Here is a 17,321-nt window from a genome sequence, read left to right on the forward strand (position 1 = left end):
CCCGCTTTCCATCGATCCTCATATATCGACCTGGCCCTTTTACTCCACCACTAAGGAGGGCGGGCACCTGGACCGACATAGCACGATTCAAAGACAATAGGCAAGGCAAGCCAGCAACGGTCCTCATCCTTTTTCTAACCTACTCCATGGCTTTCGCCGTCATCTCCCTCGCTCTCAACATTATTTTTTAGACTTGAACCCTCCGCTGTTGTTGTTATTGTTGTTGTCGTGTCTTGTACACACCCCATTCCAGACCATGTCTGATGCCGGGGATAGGTGAGTACATATTCAATTGCCTCGCTCCGGCCCGTCTTGTCAAATCTACCTGCGCAACGCACGTCAGATTTCAAAACCTTATCATGCTGTGTCTTCTGATCTCTGGGCGGCGTTTTGGGCGTTGCCATCGTCTGGGTTCACGCCTATGTATCTGTCGAGTCTAAGTCTACTGTACTTGTTAGACTTATGGCGACCCAGAATAACTCAAATATCGGGCGGAGTGCCTTGCGGCCCTTGCCAAGAGAGCCCCAGAGCTAATTCATGCATACGTGGTAAACAGTCAACATAAGCGCTCGCGCTCCTCCGCCCTGAACCTGCTGCGTCGCAAAGACAAAGACAGCCGCTCAGCAGTAGGCGACGACGAAAACGCCTCCGAGGACGCCTCTTCCAACTTCGCTTCTGGACTCGCGTCCCGTCCAACCACCGCCCAGTCGCCCATGGGCCCTAGCCCCTCAATCAAGGGCCACTCGTCCAAGATGTCCCTCGCCCGAGTGCCGTCCCAGCCGCAGCAACAGGCTGCTCCGAGCGCTTCAGTGGCCCCCAATCGCATGAGTATGGCGGCCGGCGATCGCACATCAACCATCGAACAATCTGTACGCAAATTCCGTATAGTCGAGGCCCTCCGAAGTGGCAATACTGCTGCCATCTCCAAGGCCATCCGCGAAACCTCCGAGAATGCGAATCGAGCCAGCATCTCCTCTCTGGGCGCTGCAAGCGTAGGGCCTCTGGAGGATACAACCGTGCTGCATCTCGCCATACAATGCGCCGAGGGCGACGTCATCGAGTATGTCCTTTCGGATGGCGCCGGTGTGATTGATATCAACGCTCGGGATAAGGACGGAAACCTACCCTTGCACATCGCTGCAACCCAGGGCCGCGCGAGTGTGGTACGCCTACTTTTGGAACAAAAAGACATCAACGACGCCATCGCAAACAACCAGGGCAAACTGCCGCTCGACGTGGCCCGCAACCCCGACATCTTCCAGATGCTCCAACTCTCCAGGACACTTTTCGTGCAGGACAAGGTCAAGCAGGTTCAAGATTTGGTGAAGAGCGGGGCATATGATACCCTGGGCGAGGTTTTGGAGGAGCCCCGCGTAAAAACAATCTTGGATATCAATAGCATCGAACTTCCCTCCGATCCGTTGGTTGTGCAGGCCGGAGGCACTCTTCTTCATGAGGCCGCCCGTAACAAGGACGTGAAGCTCATCCAGGCCCTGTTGCTCCACGGTGCCGATCCCTTCCAGCGGGATCGCAAGGGCAAGCTTCCCCAGGATGTCACCAAAGATGACGTAACGCGGGCCATGCTGAAGAAATCTCCTGCAGCGGTGGCTGCCCAGCGCGGCATCCAGGAAAAAGCCGTTCTGGGCCATGTCGCCTCGCAAGGAGGAGCCGCTCCCGCTGCTTCTGACTCACTGGGCAGCCGAGATCCCACCATGAAAGGATACCTCAAGAAGTGGACAAACTACCGAAAAGGCTACCAGTTGCGTTGGTTCGTGCTCGAGAACGGCGTTCTGAGCTACTACAAGCACCAAGACGATGCGGAAAACGCATGCCGCGGCGCCATCAGCATGCGGATCGCAAAACTCCACATGAGCCCCGATGAGAAGACCAAATTCGAGATCATCGGCAAGTCTTCCGTCAAATACACACTAAAAGCCAACCACGAGGTGGAGGCGAAACGATGGTTCTGGGCCTTAAACAACGCCATACAGTGGATGAAGGACCAGGCGAAGGAGGAGGTCAAGCAGAAGGCCCAGAAGGACGAATTCCTCCGCCAGGCCAAGGATCAACTCACAACCACCAGATCAGCGGACCCCTCGATCTTAGAACCCGCTATAAGCGAGTCTCCCAGCGTCGCCGATAGAAGCAGTGTCCAGCTGTCCCGCATGCCATCGGCCGCCAAGGCCTCTACCTCACGTGTCGGGCTATCTAGGGCGAGCACCACGGGCAGCTTAGAAGACGAGTTCGCCGACGCTGCAGGGGATGACATGTCCAAGGCTCCAAGCAACGGGGGCACGCACGCTCTCCCAGGCGAGTACGACGATGACGATGAAGAGGAATCGAGTGGCGGCGGTGAGAGGCCTACCGCGAGTAAAGATGCATTCAACATCACCGCCCAATCAGCCAAATTACAGCTTGATACTCTTGCCCAGGTCAGCTCCGCATTGCTTGCAGAGGCCACTCGCAATCCAGACATGGCAATTGGTGATCCCAAAGCTTCGCAAGCTCTCATGGCGTACGATGCGGCCATCAAGAGCCTTAAAGGCCTTATGGGCGACCTGTTGAGGATTTCAAAAGACCGTGACGCCCATTGGCAGTATCGCGTAGATCAGGAAATCGAGATGCGTCAAATGTGGGAGGAAAGCATGGCCAAGGTCGCAAAAGAACAGGAGGAGCTTGAGGAGCGGGTTGGGAAAGCTGAGATGAAGCACAAGATGACGAAGAGGGCTTTGCGTGAAGTGATGGAAGGCAGCAATAATAACAGCCGCCCTGTCAGCAGTCACAGCATTGTGGTCCCGGTACCTGAAAAGACGGCAACTACCGAGGAGGGCGAGCCTGCTGAGCCTGCTGAGCCCGCTGAGCCCGCGAAGGCTACTGAGCTGGTCCCGCCCACCACGGCTGCCGCGCCTCTCAAGGCACCGCCGATGCTCAGACGACCGACCGCTCTGTCGCAAGTCGTGGACATCTCCGATGACTCGGAGTCAGAACAGGAGGAGTTCTTCGATGCGGTAGACGCTGGGGAAGTCGATGTCGAGCCAATGCCAGCCTCGGAGATTTCGCAGCTCGACAGCCAGCACGAGGTTGTTGTTTCTGGAGCGCTGGACATTAGCAGCTCCTACAAGGGTTATGAGAACGGCATACGAAAACGTCTCAAGATCGATGCAGACAACAGACCGAAGATTTCTCTATGGGTACGTTCTGGATACGATTCCGCAGTTTAGAGTGACCGACTAACGCGCATTACAGGGTATTCTCAAGTCAATGATTGGCAAGGACATGACGAAGATGACGCTCCCTGTTACTTTCAACGAACCTACGTCCATGCTCTACAGAGCTGCCGAGGACATGGAGTATGCCGAACTCCTGGACCTCGCAGCAGAGCGCACAGACTCGGTTGAGCGACTGCTGTACGTTGCCGCGTTCGCCGCCAGCGAGTTCGCCTCCACTATTGGCAGAGTTGCGAAGCCTTTCAACCCTCTCTTGGCCGAGACTTTCGAATACGTACGGCCGGACAAGGGCTACAGATTCTTCACCGAGCAGATCAGCCATCATCCTCCGATTGGAGCCGTACACGCCGAATCTGCAAACTGGAGCTACTGGGGCGAGTCCAACGTCAAGTCCAAGTTCTACGGAAAGTCTTTCGACATCAACCATCTGGGCACGTGGTTCGTCAAAATGCAACCGAAATCGGGTGGCAAAGCGGACTACTACTCTTGGAAGAAGCCCAACTCTGCTGTCGTTGGTATCATTACGGGTAGTCCCACCGTCGACAACTACGGTCCTGTGGAAATCAAGAACTGGACAACGGGCGAGGTGTGCCATCTTGACTTCAAGCAACGTGGATGGAAGGCGTCAAGCGCATACCAAGTTGCTGGCAAGATCGTGGGCCCCGACGGCCGGGTGCGCGTCAGTATCGGCGGACACTGGAACTCCAAGATTTACGCTCGCTACACGCCTGGCTTTGAGGCGACTGTCGAAGAGCCGGCCGATGGTGGAGCCGCGATCCGCGGAAGCATTACCGACACTAGTAAAGCCTTCCTCGTCTGGCAAGCCAACGAACGGCCACAGGGCATCCCCTTCAACCTCACTCCTTTCGTGCTGACCTTCAATCATCTGGACGACAACTTGAAGAAATACATTGCAAAGACGGACTCGCGTTACCGACCAGACCAAAGGGCCATGGAGGATGGCGAGTACGACATTGCCGCCACAGAAAAGGAGCGCCTCGAGGACGAGCAGCGTCGGCGCAGGAAGGCCCGCGAGGAGCGCGGCGAAGGGTACAGCTCGCCCTGGTTCAGCCAGGCCACGTGTGAGATTACGGGCGAGTCCTACTGGAAGTTCAACGGCGAGTATTGGCAGCAGAGAGAAAAGTTCGGAGAAGGGGACGAGCATGCCTGGGACAAGCTGGAGCCTCTGTTCGTCGAGCAGCCGGAAGAGTCATAATGGGCGGATGGGACTGGGAGGCTACCGGGGCTTATGTGCCCCAAGTCAGGACGGAAGGAAGGCCGGGAAGGCCAGGAAAGGGGAAAAGAAAACCTAAGTGCACATAGACCCGCTGGGTCATATTATTGGAAGAGTGTTGACGGGACGGGTTTAGTATGAGGCTCGTGTATATATCCTATACCAAGAGACATTCTTTGTTAACCATCTACCCCTCTGGACCCCTCTTGCAAGTAAAAAGCACATGTTGGTGTTGGTGGTTGGTTTCCTCCCAAATCTCATGATGCCCATTGGCATCGTAAACATGGTAGCATCAAATAGGGTTGGTGCTTGAGGTGTCGTATTATGACAAATGACACCCAAGGCTATGGGCCACGGTCAGTCGGGGATGATCGACGGTACAGCCGCGGTTGAGGGGACCCTTACTTTACGATGCATCTTTCTCTTGGCAAATTCCTAACAAATGTACCTACGAGGTCGCGAGAAGTTCCTCCCTTGCTTTTCCCCAAAGTTATGCAAACAAAAACTGATCTCACCCGCCGAGGTTTCTTCTCTTTGTTTTCTCTGTTCCGTTTTTCTGCGGCGTCGTCATCTTTGTCATCTTGCGGGGAGACAGTTGGCCCCTTGGCCGACTCGGCACGCGGATTTCTCTTGCTAGCCGAGCCCGTGTACGATCGGAGGGCATAGTGAGGCTTTTGGGGGGACACGCAACTTGAGGGCTTGGGTTTCCGATCGTCTATGTGGGGGTCAAGGGGGGAGCCGCTATACATAAATTTGGGCTCGGATTACGAAGATGGTCAGAAAGCGAGACCGGGGCCCTGAGTGACTGGGTAAGGTATGCAGAAGGAATCACTCACTTAGTCAAAAAGGCTTCTGTCTTATGTAAGTATATGTTATGATGCTGTAAAAGAAGGGTCGTGGTTTTCGGATCCGATTTACTACCTGGAAAATACCGTGGCTTGCATAACTACTTGCATCTACTCACAACATACAATACCTCTACTTCCCAAGACAAAGTACCTACCTACCCTACCCCGAGCTGTCATGGCAGACAGGGGTTCGGTGTCACAGCCGCGTCGACCCAACGACTCGGGGTTTGATAGAATCCGGCCGTGCTGCTCCCTTCTAGACAGGTACGGATTTATCCAGGGGCAGGGTTTTCCTTCCCGGAATTATACGTAAAGCACACACACATGCACGCAAGCGAGAAAAGGCGGAAGGATGATCTGCGCAACGTTAAAATGTCCGATGTAAGTGGCAAGTACAATGCATAAGTTGGATATTAGATTTTAATCCTTTCTTGAGTCCCAAACCACGTTTTCAGAAATTGCATTTTCGTTTTTCGCCCAACCCGTTTTAAGAAAACAAGGGCTAGTTGTCGCGGCGGCGGACGTATTTGGTTTACTTGCCCGTCCGCCGGCTTCGCCCAGGATGATGACACTACATCGGTGCTTCTTACTCTGCATAATCCCCTCATCCCAGCAGCATGTATCTCGGCCACGTTATGCTGGTACGCCGTATTCAAGGGCGTTGACCCAGCAGCAAATGGAACTCAAAAGACGAGAAGGGTTTCATATTATGTAATGCCGGTTCCTCGCTTACACGGGTGATTGGTCATCTGGATAAGGGACGGACCAACAACGTGCTGTATACAAGTGAAATTAATAACAGAAAAGAATGTTCCTTCCGGAGGAATTAAAAAGTCAGCCACCACGAGGGAGGATCAATTTCCCCGCGTCTCTCCTTGCCTGCTTTTTATTCTTCTGTTCCTCCGGAGTTAAGTGGAAAGTTGAAGCTGCTGGCAACTAGAGTGAGTCGGCACCGAGTGCGTGCAAGTTCAAATTTGTCAGCGCGCCCAAGTCGTACTCGGGGGGTATTTACTCGGGCCCACCTCCCTCTCTTGTTAGAGACAAGAACGTTGCCGAAAGGAGCAATGTAAGCTGCCAAGCCCAGGTAACGAACTGCTAGTACCTGGTTAGACAGAGGCGCAGTCTTTCTTGGATGCGTCTTGGTATTGATCGAGTAATCAATTAGGCACCGCGTTTATGACCGCGTTACATACGGTTTTAGCAGGTTAAATGCCAAATGCCAAATGCCAATGGCTCGGGTGGTTCTTGGTTTGGGGGCTGTGAACGGGGGACGGGGAACGGGGTTGGAGATGACCCTCCCAGCCCGAATCCCGTCCGCGTTATGCAAGTCTGCTTACCACGCTTACTTCTATCCGTCTCGCGCTTCGTAGACTCTAGGCAATGAATTGGAATAAAATGCAGCAGATAGGGACTTGACCTGGCATTCGCGCATGTATCTGTATCATATCGTTGAAAGGCTGTGAATCGCGAGGCTTGTAAGATCGCTCTTATCTACGAGCCGATCCTCCTTCTATTCCTCCTACTACTGTGTGCGTGATATGAGGTAAGTGTGCAGATACGCCGGTCATCAACACATCGTGGACCGGACTTAAGAAGTCTTACTTGTCCGTGCCTACCCTAGAACAACCATGAAACTCGCGATATACCAGGAATTGTAGATTTGAGCATGAGGAAGATATTGCCACTTTGCTGATGATCCACGGCCGTATAACGAACGCTACATACTGCTGTGCTTGCTGTTGCTATGGCCAGGAGCCTGCTTAACCTGCGAGTAAGCAATGCAAGGAAGGGCAACTATTCCCTCTCCCCAAAATCCACTGCAGATAGATGTCTCGCTCGATCGAAAACGTGTTGCCTTTCCGCCACGGGCAAAGGATGTATATATTAAATGACGATCGAATCAGGACAGAAAGCATTGCTGACCGTGCAGCCATGCAAAGTAGGATTACCCGCGCCCCCCTTTCCTTATGATTACGGGGGTGGTGTGTGTGTGTGTGTGTGTGTGTGTGTGTGTGTGTGACAGATAGCACAAAAGATGGATGGTCGTCCATCCGATTTCCTAGTGCAGGTAATAATAATGCAAATACTCCAACCGTTTCCATTAGCTCGGCTCGCGCCTTTGATTACCCGCGTTACTGCGTTGTCACGAGTTGCAGCAAGGAACCCTTGAAGATCGGCGTTGCGGCCGGGGGTGGGCGGGCTACTACTGTATGCGAACCGCTTCCGACCAAAAGTTACGAGGGGATATGGGCTCTTGTTAGCTGTTGTCATCTACGCCATCTACTCGCGAGACACAACACTAATGGTCCATGATTCGCGATCAACTCATTTCGGAGGTTTTTTTTTTTTTGTTTTTGTTTTTTGGATTCACGAGATATATGGTACAGCCTCGTCGTGGCTATCGTATTTCGAGTAGTACAGAATTCGAGTGCCAATGATCTGGGGCGGCTGCGCGGGGACGGATCCCAAACCCGAGTCCGAACGGGCGGGACACAAAGGGGCGAGCGCGCCAACAAAACTACACGGCATGTAGCTACATACATACCCTGCCTGCCCTTACGCCCTTACGTCCTTACGTGGGACCCCTCGACACCTAAGGTTCATCCGTGTCGTGGCTGGGCAGGGAAGCTGAGAAGGCATAAGCCATCTCATCTCGTAGGTCTTGGTTGTACATATTTTTGTGCATTACTGTTGATTTAGTCGGGTTATCGGGGCATTTCCTCGTTCGCATAGTTTATATCCGTGTCGGTCTCCGACAACCCCCCATCCCCCATCCCCCGCCCTTTACTGTACATGCCAGTCAGACTTCGAGCCCAGCCATGCCCAGCCCCTCGGATCGACAGAACGGCCCAATACTAATGCCAAGAATAATGCCTCATCCAGATTGAGCATGGCCAGAGCTGCGTAGCTACCCCTACCTCATTGTTCGTTCGGGCGGTGTGATTTGCCAATTACCCAAACTCTCTTTTGCCTCTCCATCTTCTATGACCACATACTGTAACCTACTGTACTGACCTGAGTGTGACCTGCGTTATCTTTTCTTAGTGGTAGATGCCTACCACTACATACCAATATGGCGGCGGAAATAAGTAGTACCTTGGAGCATACCCGCACTCTTATATAACCCCGAGCGGGGTTTCTCGCTCGTCATGCCAGCAGCGCAGCAAGCGACCCGACGGGCACCAAGTCGTCCAAAGCCACTTCCCGCGTGTGGGATGGAGCGCCCACAGTCAGCACACCCGCGCATGTCAGCCCTGCTGTTTCCGGTCCACTAGTGTACCCGTGTGGCATGAAATGGGATGGGCGGTCCCATCTTATGTACATACGTAACAGCATGCATACCGGTACAGTAGTAGTAGGCAGCTGGGGTAAGAGGGGAGGGGTAAAGGTGGCTCGAAGGAAGGGGAAGGAGTATGGCATGGCATGGCATGGTATTGTCCAAAGTCTCGCATCAGAAACCAGGAATGGTGAAAGCGTGGCACCCAAGCCTGCCAAGATCTTCTCGAAGGCAGGTCATTGCCCCTGGGGATGATGCCAAGTCAAAATCCCAATCTCTCTCATTGGCTCATCTGTCGCCGAATCGCATAACACTCGCGGCGTACCTCTCTCCCGTATTACACGTCCATCCCGTCAGACGGTCGACAAGAGATGAGGCGAGATTCCTAAGATGAGATGATGGTATTGAAGAATGATGCTCGCCCGAGTGCGAAGAAGCGTGCGTGTGGCTTAGAGTCAAGATTTCTGATCTCACTTATACACCGCTTCGCAGGATGTATTTTGCGCAATCTCAGCAGAGACAGAAGCTGGAGATAAGCGAGGTCCTTTGGAGGTACTTTTTTATTTTGGAATGATTGAGTAAGCACGCCCAGAAGACGCCAGATGCAATCCTTCCCAGGGGTGGTTCATCCGACCTTCAGAGCTAGCAGTGGTCAAGGGTCAAGGATCAAGGGGGCCGAGTTTGTTTTGTGACGGTTGATGGTTCTTGAATTCAGGGTCTCATTGAGTCATTGCTGTACAACATGCGACACCTATCGCGTCTGCTATGTAAAAAATGCCGAAAGAGGGCATCGATGGTTCCGCCAGCGCCTAATGCTAAATGCACTACACTCCGTTTTTGAAGGCCCAGCAGTATCGTAAATGCAGTAAATTCGGAGACGCATTGAACATTTCGTCAATCCGGCTGAAATCTATTGGCCCTTTTGCCTCACAAACCTCCCTTTACTAGAGAGTAGCTGGGTGACCTCAAGCCGTACGTGTGTGTTGTGTGTGTTGTGTGTTGAAGTGTGATCCGTATCCTGTAAACGCCCATTGCCTTCCAAGAAACCCCATGTGACCAAAGACGTAAAGTGACGTAACCCGTAACCGTATCTATAATTGCCATCCGAAAAATTCCCGTCTAGAATCAAGACCGAAGTGACTCCATATTGTAACCCGAGTATATCATCGGATCTCCGACTCCGAGCATAACTTCAGGGTTGGGACACGAAAGCATATGGGGCTTGATGGTGCCAAACTCCGATTCCACCAGGCCTTGGTTGAGCATCATCTCGGCCATGTCGACGTCCATATTTTGTATATATTGCGGCGGTGGCATCTCCATCGAGCCAGGTCGCGTCATGCTCCACGACGGGTACGAGGTAGGTCCAGTAGGTGATTGCACAGGGAACATGGCGGCCGCGGGGTCGAAATCCGTAGTAGGCACGGTATTCGGGTCGAAGTCGTTGTAAGATGTAAAACTTTGCGGAGAAAGCGTTTGGACGTTGTTGCGACCGTTCATCAAGACCTTGCGGTAGTCCTGTTCGAAATCGGAGTGGTCCAATTCAGAGGAGCTGGCCCGGTCGGTGCGGTTGCCCGTTGAGCCCGCCTCGGACTTGACCTCGACTGCTGCCTGCGATTCCCTTTCCTTTTGCTGGACTTCTAACTCGGCAGCCAACTTGGCCAGGCCTGCTTCATCCTCGGGAAAGACTGAATGGGGTGGTAAATCCGCATCCGCATTGGGGCGGATGCATCCGAGCTTCGTCGCAATATCATGTATGACAGGTTGGCCTCTGTCATTGAACTCGGGCTCGCCCAAATCCCATTGCTGACTACTCCGGACCATGGCGTACAACTTGTGTACGGTTGCAATCAGTGCGAACTGAGTGTTCTCTAATACCTCGGCGTAGCTGATGGGAACTTGTTAGTAATTGTCCACGTCTCCGTCTTGTATACTTCAGATGCCAATGCACCTGCGTCTAGTGTATAAGACTCACCCCCTAGGTAATTGCTTGTATTCCGTCTTCTTGCGTGTTCCGGCTGTGCATACCAAGCCGTCGTCCTTGCACCTCTTACAAGGGAACTCGCCGTCGCACTTGGTCTTCTTCATTCGACAGCGTTCGCAAGCCTTCCATACCCGCTTGTGTCGGTCCATGCCGGAGCCGCTGTGCGGCGAAAGGGGTGAGTGGTCGTGGACGGGCGACTGGGTGGCGTGGGTGTTTGAGCGTTTCGCGCTGCGGTGCGCCGGCTTGGTGACTTTGGAGCTGGTGGTATGCCTTCGTGCACTGCTAGAGCCGGAGCTAGTGGAGATCTTCAAACTGCTGTCCTCCATTGGAGGCGTTGGCATCCCTCTTTCCATTTTCGGCGATCCTAACTGGGTGGACTTTTAAATCGTGAAAGTCTTGGCGGGGTAGATTTTTGGGGGGCGTGTAAGTGCGCAGGTGCGTCTGAGCCGGTCCGGGGAGGTATATGGATATGTATGGTCAAGTCCCAAAGCTATAGGAGTGACAGAACAATAACACTTATTAGATAGACGGAAAGGCTAAATAAGCGAAGAGGAAGAAAAGGTTGAGAAAGACCAGAAAGAAGGGGCAGGGCAGGTAGCTGGTTGATAAGTAACCCAGACGTCTGTGTAGAAAAGAGCCCCGGTGGAATATGAAATATCGAATAGTTGGATTAATAATAGACCCAGCAGGCGCAACCAGGCTAATACGTGACGATTAGGTGATGCGGTGCGCTCGAAAACCCCGAATCCTCTCTCTTCAAGTACCTAGGTAGTAGACCAGGGATGGGGACTGGCTGACCATCAGATACCCAGAATGGATACAAATGGGAATAACGAGGATGTGAGGAGCTTGTATGTGGTGTAAGAGAGTCGTGGGTGTGGGTGGGTTTCTGCGAAGTAGCTTCAGAACCGACTCGAATGGGTTGGTTATGTCCGAGGCGCGGGTCGAATCTTTTTAAACGCTGACGGTAGGATGTTCGCTCTTAAGTCTCCGAGAGCGAGCCTGGAGGTACATGAAATGTCGAAGGGGAAAAAAAAGCAACCCACTCCGACTCTGGAATACGGAGCCTGTTTTGGCAACTGATCCTTGTTGGGAACTTGTGCCAATATGTCAAACTTGCTGCATGTACACTCTGTACTGTGGGATCTTCGTCTGGCAGTCACCAAGAAGGGTTGATCACGAACTGGTCCCGGTGCGGATGTTTGGCGCCAAGCAGATGAGATAGTATGCGAGTAGGTATGCAGATGTGATTATAAGGGTCGTCCTTGGGCTACAGTGACGAAATAAGAGATAGGAGAGGGCCTGGGAAGGTTTGGTGGAGCGGTTGAGTGACAGAGTCTAGGAGTAATAGGCTACAGATGCCGGCAGGACAGTTGGGAGGATGTGTTTTCTGTCATGGCGTTTCCATCATCTTATATTCGGCACATGTCAACGTGTCTAGTGTGGCTTTGTTGATGCCAATGCCATCCATGATGATGCATACCCGTGAGTACGTATGTATGTATGTAGGCAGGCATGTATGTCTGTAGGGCATGGCCTTGGGTCCTTGGGTATACCTGTATAGGGTAGCAGTCGCGGGCGAGGACGAGTATCGACGGCCGACCGTTTGCGGGCATCGTCGTGGCACCCCTGGCCCGGATGTGATTTAATGTTTTATGTAGCTCTCCAGTCGAGATATGCAAGAGTACGTCGCAGGTACAAACAGAGACCTGCCATGATCTCCATTTGGAGGATCTAGCACTACTGTGCAGGACGCAGCAGATCCCTGTCGTAGGTAAGCCTTGCTTGCAGGGAGCAGGGGCCAGGAGGAAAATAGGTGCCAGCTTAAGAGTCCGAAACAACGAATCCCATCAGGAATCAATAGGTGGTCGCAACCAGTGGTAGTAGCCGTGGAACAGCTCGCGCTGCGCTGTACAATCGGTGAACGGGTATCGGTCGACTCCAAACACCGATGTGAGCAGCGGCCAAAGATCCATTCAATGCATGTCATGCGCCTGATTGGTTGATCTCGCAGTCAGCAGGCTTGGAATGGTAGGGGTGGACTGAATGCCCCAGGGAGTGGTAGACGGAGAACACAAAACTTAACTCCATGGCATAGAATAGCCCAATTGCCCAGGCAAGAGGGCGGGCAGTTATCCTTCCGACTCTTACTCGTCAGGGATTACATTGTGCCGTAATTCCATTGCCTATCAGAGAAGGGAGCTTCAGTGACGACATGATGTACAATGGTCGGAGGCAAGCGTTCTTCTCTCGCTCCACCGATGCAAACTTTGGTAAGACCGGAGGAACATTGCTACAGTACGGGCGTACATAAAATCCCATCCCACATGCTGTCAACTTGACAGTCAAACTGTCAAGGAAGAGGAGAGGAGGAGGTACCCAACAAGAATAGTCTAAAATATGCAATTGAATTGAATTGGGACAAGTGGGGTTGTGAGTGGGTGAACAGAGTCCAGCGGTGGTGGAAATGGTTTCGTGACGGTTACTTACGCCTGCAATTGTGCGGCCGCACAGCATTACAAATCTTCATCTACCACTAGCTATGCCTTATGGATAGCACAGGCGTCTCGGCAGGACTAGCTCTTCCTTTTGGTGATGCCAATCTATAAGAGGTAGGGCAGCCAGATCAATCATATTGTAGTGAATCATGACCGGGTAACATCTTCTCCCTCTAGAATTGGAATTGGGTGCATGCCCCTGAAGAGGGTGGGAGGTTGTACATGTCAATGGATGGATGTGGTATGCAAAAGAGAAAAAGGACCCAAACCCCACCATCCAAGAAAGGTACCATACATTAGGTACGGAGGTAGATAGCGATGTCTTCCCTCGAGCAGTGCAGGAGTGCAACAGTCTAGAGCCTTCAGATCATTGGCCTCGATTGATGCTCGTACGAGTCAAGCCAATCAGGTTTGTGACCAGTTTCGAGAATTGGCTGGGTGGTGGGTGACCTGAACGAATACTCACCCCATTTTCCCGAACCCGACCCCTCGTACTTCTGCTCGTACACTGCGCCTTGTCCTTGACCGTCGAGTGTTTTCCCAGGAGCCAGGCATAGTTCCTCGGCATCGAGACTATTTGTCAATAGAGTTGGCTCCTCTCACCTCTTGCCCAACGGACCCAAGTTTACTGCAGTAGTTACCCAACCACGGTGGTGGGGGTGAGCTGGGCTAGCCCCGACTAGAAGAGCGGAAGCCGTTCCGTGCATCATTTCACGGTAGTTATCATTAGAACAGAACTTTCTTCTAGTCGCCAGGTGCATGACAAACCAAGCCCAAACAGCCAAGCCCTATTCACTTCTAGCTGGCCGCTATCGTCTTGACAACAACTCGAGGCTTTCGTCCCATGTCCTTGTCGTCCGTACTGCTAGGTTGTTTTACCACGCCCAATGGATTATTGCCTCGACCAACTCAGCATTCAGAGTTCCACTTGACAGGAATCACCGCAGGGCGTGGCAGCAGGGGTAGCCAAGAAGCAAAATTAACAAATAAGAAATGATAGTCATCAGTTTCTTGGCAGCTTGACAGGCCATGATATCATCGTCACCTCAAGCCGTTTTCGTGAACGCTACAGAGATAGATTCGAGAAGCAATACAAGCGAAACTTCGCGCCTCGCTTGCTGTAAACGCGCAAGACCATGTTGCAACGGCAATTGCTGCCGTATAGGGAAACTCCATCACGAGTTAGGTGACTCTTTCTTTTCAGAAGTGGTTTGATCCTCATTTTTAGCACTGCATTTCACCTACGGAGTACCTACAGTAGCAAACCTCGGCAGGCGAGACTTGGTGGGTCTGTCCTCGAATCGATCGGCCGATGGGTTACAGAAGCCACGATTTTCTTCGATGGGGTCTTCTAGAAGCAAGAGTCCGAACTACTGTCTGAACAGGTCGCCAGGGTCACATTTACCTACATACCTAACCTACTATAAGAGCGAGATGAGCGAGAAGCCCACAATATCTTCGGCTTCTACGAGCTGCTGGGAAATATCAGGATAGCCTTTCTTGGTTAACGCCAGCTCCGGAGCACATTCGGTTGTCGGAGCATGATATGAGACTGCATATCGGGACCGGCGCGGCAAACTTTCGGACAGTAACAATACATTCGTATGACTATACGACATGCAGTTCGAGATGGACAGCTAGCAGTTGGAGTAGGTAGTAGCACTCAGCCCAGGGGACCCCCAGCTGGTGCATTCTGATGCGCCCTAGCTAAAGGGCAGCAGCGCGCTTTAATTCACTCATCTGCTTCCCACGTTGGCGTGCGCACTGACGAGGGTAGGCCCTGTACATTCTTGAACCTTCAGCCCTGTATTGTAAGGGTTTCCATAGGCGTCGCAAAGTTGAAAAAGAGATCAGGGCTCTCGGGGGGACTATACTGTGCACACGCGCCAATGATCATCTGTGCTATCATCAATCGTCGCCATTCCCGGTATGCGATCCGTATGCCCGTCATACATAGATATAGCACGGGGGTTAGACCTAATCTGGACAACAACGGCGCGAACTCCGTGCAGAGAGCCGCGACGATGCAGCATCATTATGACTCGAAGAGTCGGCGACAAGAGATCAGTTCGGAGATGTGGACGGTCACGCAAAGCGGGTGGCGGGATTGGGCAAGGGAGAATTGGGCATAGCGCAGGCAGTTCAGTGCCAGAAAACCAGATAGCGCATACCAAGCGTCGTGGTCGGGCCCGGCTTAATCTCGCGTCCCGAAGATCGCCCCGACAAAAGGCGCCTGTCTCTAGCAGGACCCCCCCTTTGAAACCCTTAAGATCTTTTCGGGGATCTTAAGGGGATGCATGGCATGAACACATGGGCAAATGGGAAAATAAGGGAAGGGGAGTATCGAGAAAGGACAGTGAGAGGACAGAAAAAGCCTCACCACCATGCGTCAAGCCCCTGCAGGGGAGTCATGCCATGCCAACCAATATTAATCTGATCCCTTGTTGCGGTTCGATATGGGGAACGCTTGGTGTTGTATTTTCAGGACGCTCTCCGAATCTCCGGGTCCCCTTGCTTACAATGTGCCCACGGGACAGAAGGACGTATTTCGGGGTTTGGCTGGCTGCTAAACGCCGTTCGGGTTGCACATGCTTACATACCACCACCGATCCGCATGGCTTGGGTGTGCTTTTGGGAGGTCTAGACGATCAAACTAGACTCTGGACAGCCTAGCCGGTCTAGATAGAACCGTCATCATCCTGGCTTTCCTGGCTTCGTCTTTTCGCGCGCTCATGATTCCGGCGTAAATCACGGCCGGACCGCACTCGTGCTGTGCAGACAGTGCACAACTGGTGCATAGCGGGGTGCATAAAATCTGGAGAGTACTGGTCGATACAAGAGCGCTACTAGGTACCAGACAAATGGTATCACGTCCTCGCGCCCACACTGCACTTTTTAGCTTCAAGGACTAGGTACCGTCCCGACATCAGACCTGGGCCTGGAATTCAGCAAGCTCCTACCAAAAGGCTATTTCTGTCTCGGGATCTACGACTACTTCTTCGCACTTACACGTCACAGTCACAAATTGAGGAGTCGGGTCATGCTGGACATTGACAGACAAACAGTACTCGGGGCAGACTCTCCTCCACGCATAGGCAAAGACCCCCAAAAAGCTAGGGTTCCCCTAGTACGGAGCTTCCTTTATTGAACCCGCCCAGGCAGACAGGCACACTTAAGGAACAGCCAGCCCTGTGACCGGCAATCATCTCTCCCCTTGAAACAACCAAGGACAAAGCTCGAGCAGAGGGGGGGGGGAAAGGGACCTGCAAGTGTGTACACTTACATGCGTACAGCCTCGTCATACCCCTGCGCCCTCCAGCGTGACGCTTTTTCATGCAAAAGAAGCGTCGATGCGCTGTCGCGTCGCGACAGTACAATCAGGCACTCTAGAGGAAGACAAAACATTCATCCACTAGAGAGGGTCTACCCGCCTTGGCAGGTATGGAAGGAAACAAGGCTGAAGGAAGGATGGTGCCAGCTCCAATGCCGGACGACCATGATATGCCCGAGGCTGGTTTTCCGCCTTTATGCTGGTGACTGACTCGCAGTCACGGCAACTGTTTGAAGCCTTCCCTGGCCCTCGTCACAACAGCCGGCTGCCGGCCTCAATGACAGCATCGCAGTTGTCGGTCACCACTCCGGGATCGGCAGATCTGCATTACCAACTTGTTTCCCATCCAAGATCAACCAGCAAAATCGCCGGACATTACTCAGGGTTTATGATATATCGTCTCCAGCCTGACGTATATGCCCCCAAAACATAGAGTTCATGTCTCGCTCCTTGTTACGATTTTTTCGTTATCACCCTTGTTCGTTTGCTTTTTCTGTTGGACAAGACCTCAACAGTTCATATCCCTCCCCGGCGTTGCTATGAAGTTGGCAGTTCTGCATACGATTACGTACAGCAGCCTCTCCGCGACGACATTGCCCCATACCAGACCCTGGCACAGAGCGTGCATGAATCAGATATCAGAGATCCGACCCTGCTCACAGAGCGAGAGGGCCAAGAAGTCCCCGTCAGGTACTATCTGCTGTATCACCTCATGAGTATACTTGAGTGACCTCGAAAGATAGGATCGTGACTTGCCATTCATTGATGTGGGCCCCAGCGCCAGCTGTGCACTTCCGCGCCGGAGCAACTTCCGCAGACCCTGGCCAATGATCACCGCCAAACAACGTCACTGGCTGCATACGCACACGTAGCCCCGTGAGACCACACCCATTTCCTTGGATCAGAGTTTTGTGCTTCGTGG

The 17,321-nt window shown here is 52.7% G+C and overlaps 2 protein-coding genes across 2 annotated transcripts; one reads left to right on the forward strand and one right to left on the reverse strand.

The window, feature by feature from the left end:
* Positions 1-256: 256 nt before the first annotated feature.
* Positions 257-4,443, forward strand: PG985_012168 (uncharacterized protein; the record flags this gene model as incomplete). Its single annotated transcript, XM_066831935.1, has 3 exons — positions 257-276; positions 557-3,191; positions 3,247-4,443. 3 exons carry the CDS (start codon positions 257-259, stop codon positions 4,441-4,443), a joined length of 3,852 nt encoding a protein of 1,283 aa, XP_066679985.1.
* Positions 4,444-9,711: 5,268 nt separating this feature from the next.
* PG985_012169 (uncharacterized protein) lies at positions 9,712-10,923 on the reverse strand (the record flags this gene model as incomplete). Its single annotated transcript, XM_066831936.1, has 2 exons — positions 9,712-10,474; positions 10,562-10,923. The coding sequence occupies 2 exons, from the start codon at positions 10,921-10,923 to the stop codon at positions 9,712-9,714; spliced, it is 1,125 nt and encodes a 374-aa protein (XP_066679986.1).
* Positions 10,924-17,321: the final 6,398 nt, after the last annotated feature.

Source organism: Apiospora marii (assembly GCF_038362585.1).
Source record: "Apiospora marii strain CBS 49790 chromosome Unknown utg000009l_segment0_segment0, whole genome shotgun sequence".
Lineage (NCBI taxonomy): Eukaryota > Fungi > Ascomycota > Sordariomycetes > Amphisphaeriales > Apiosporaceae > Apiospora > Apiospora marii.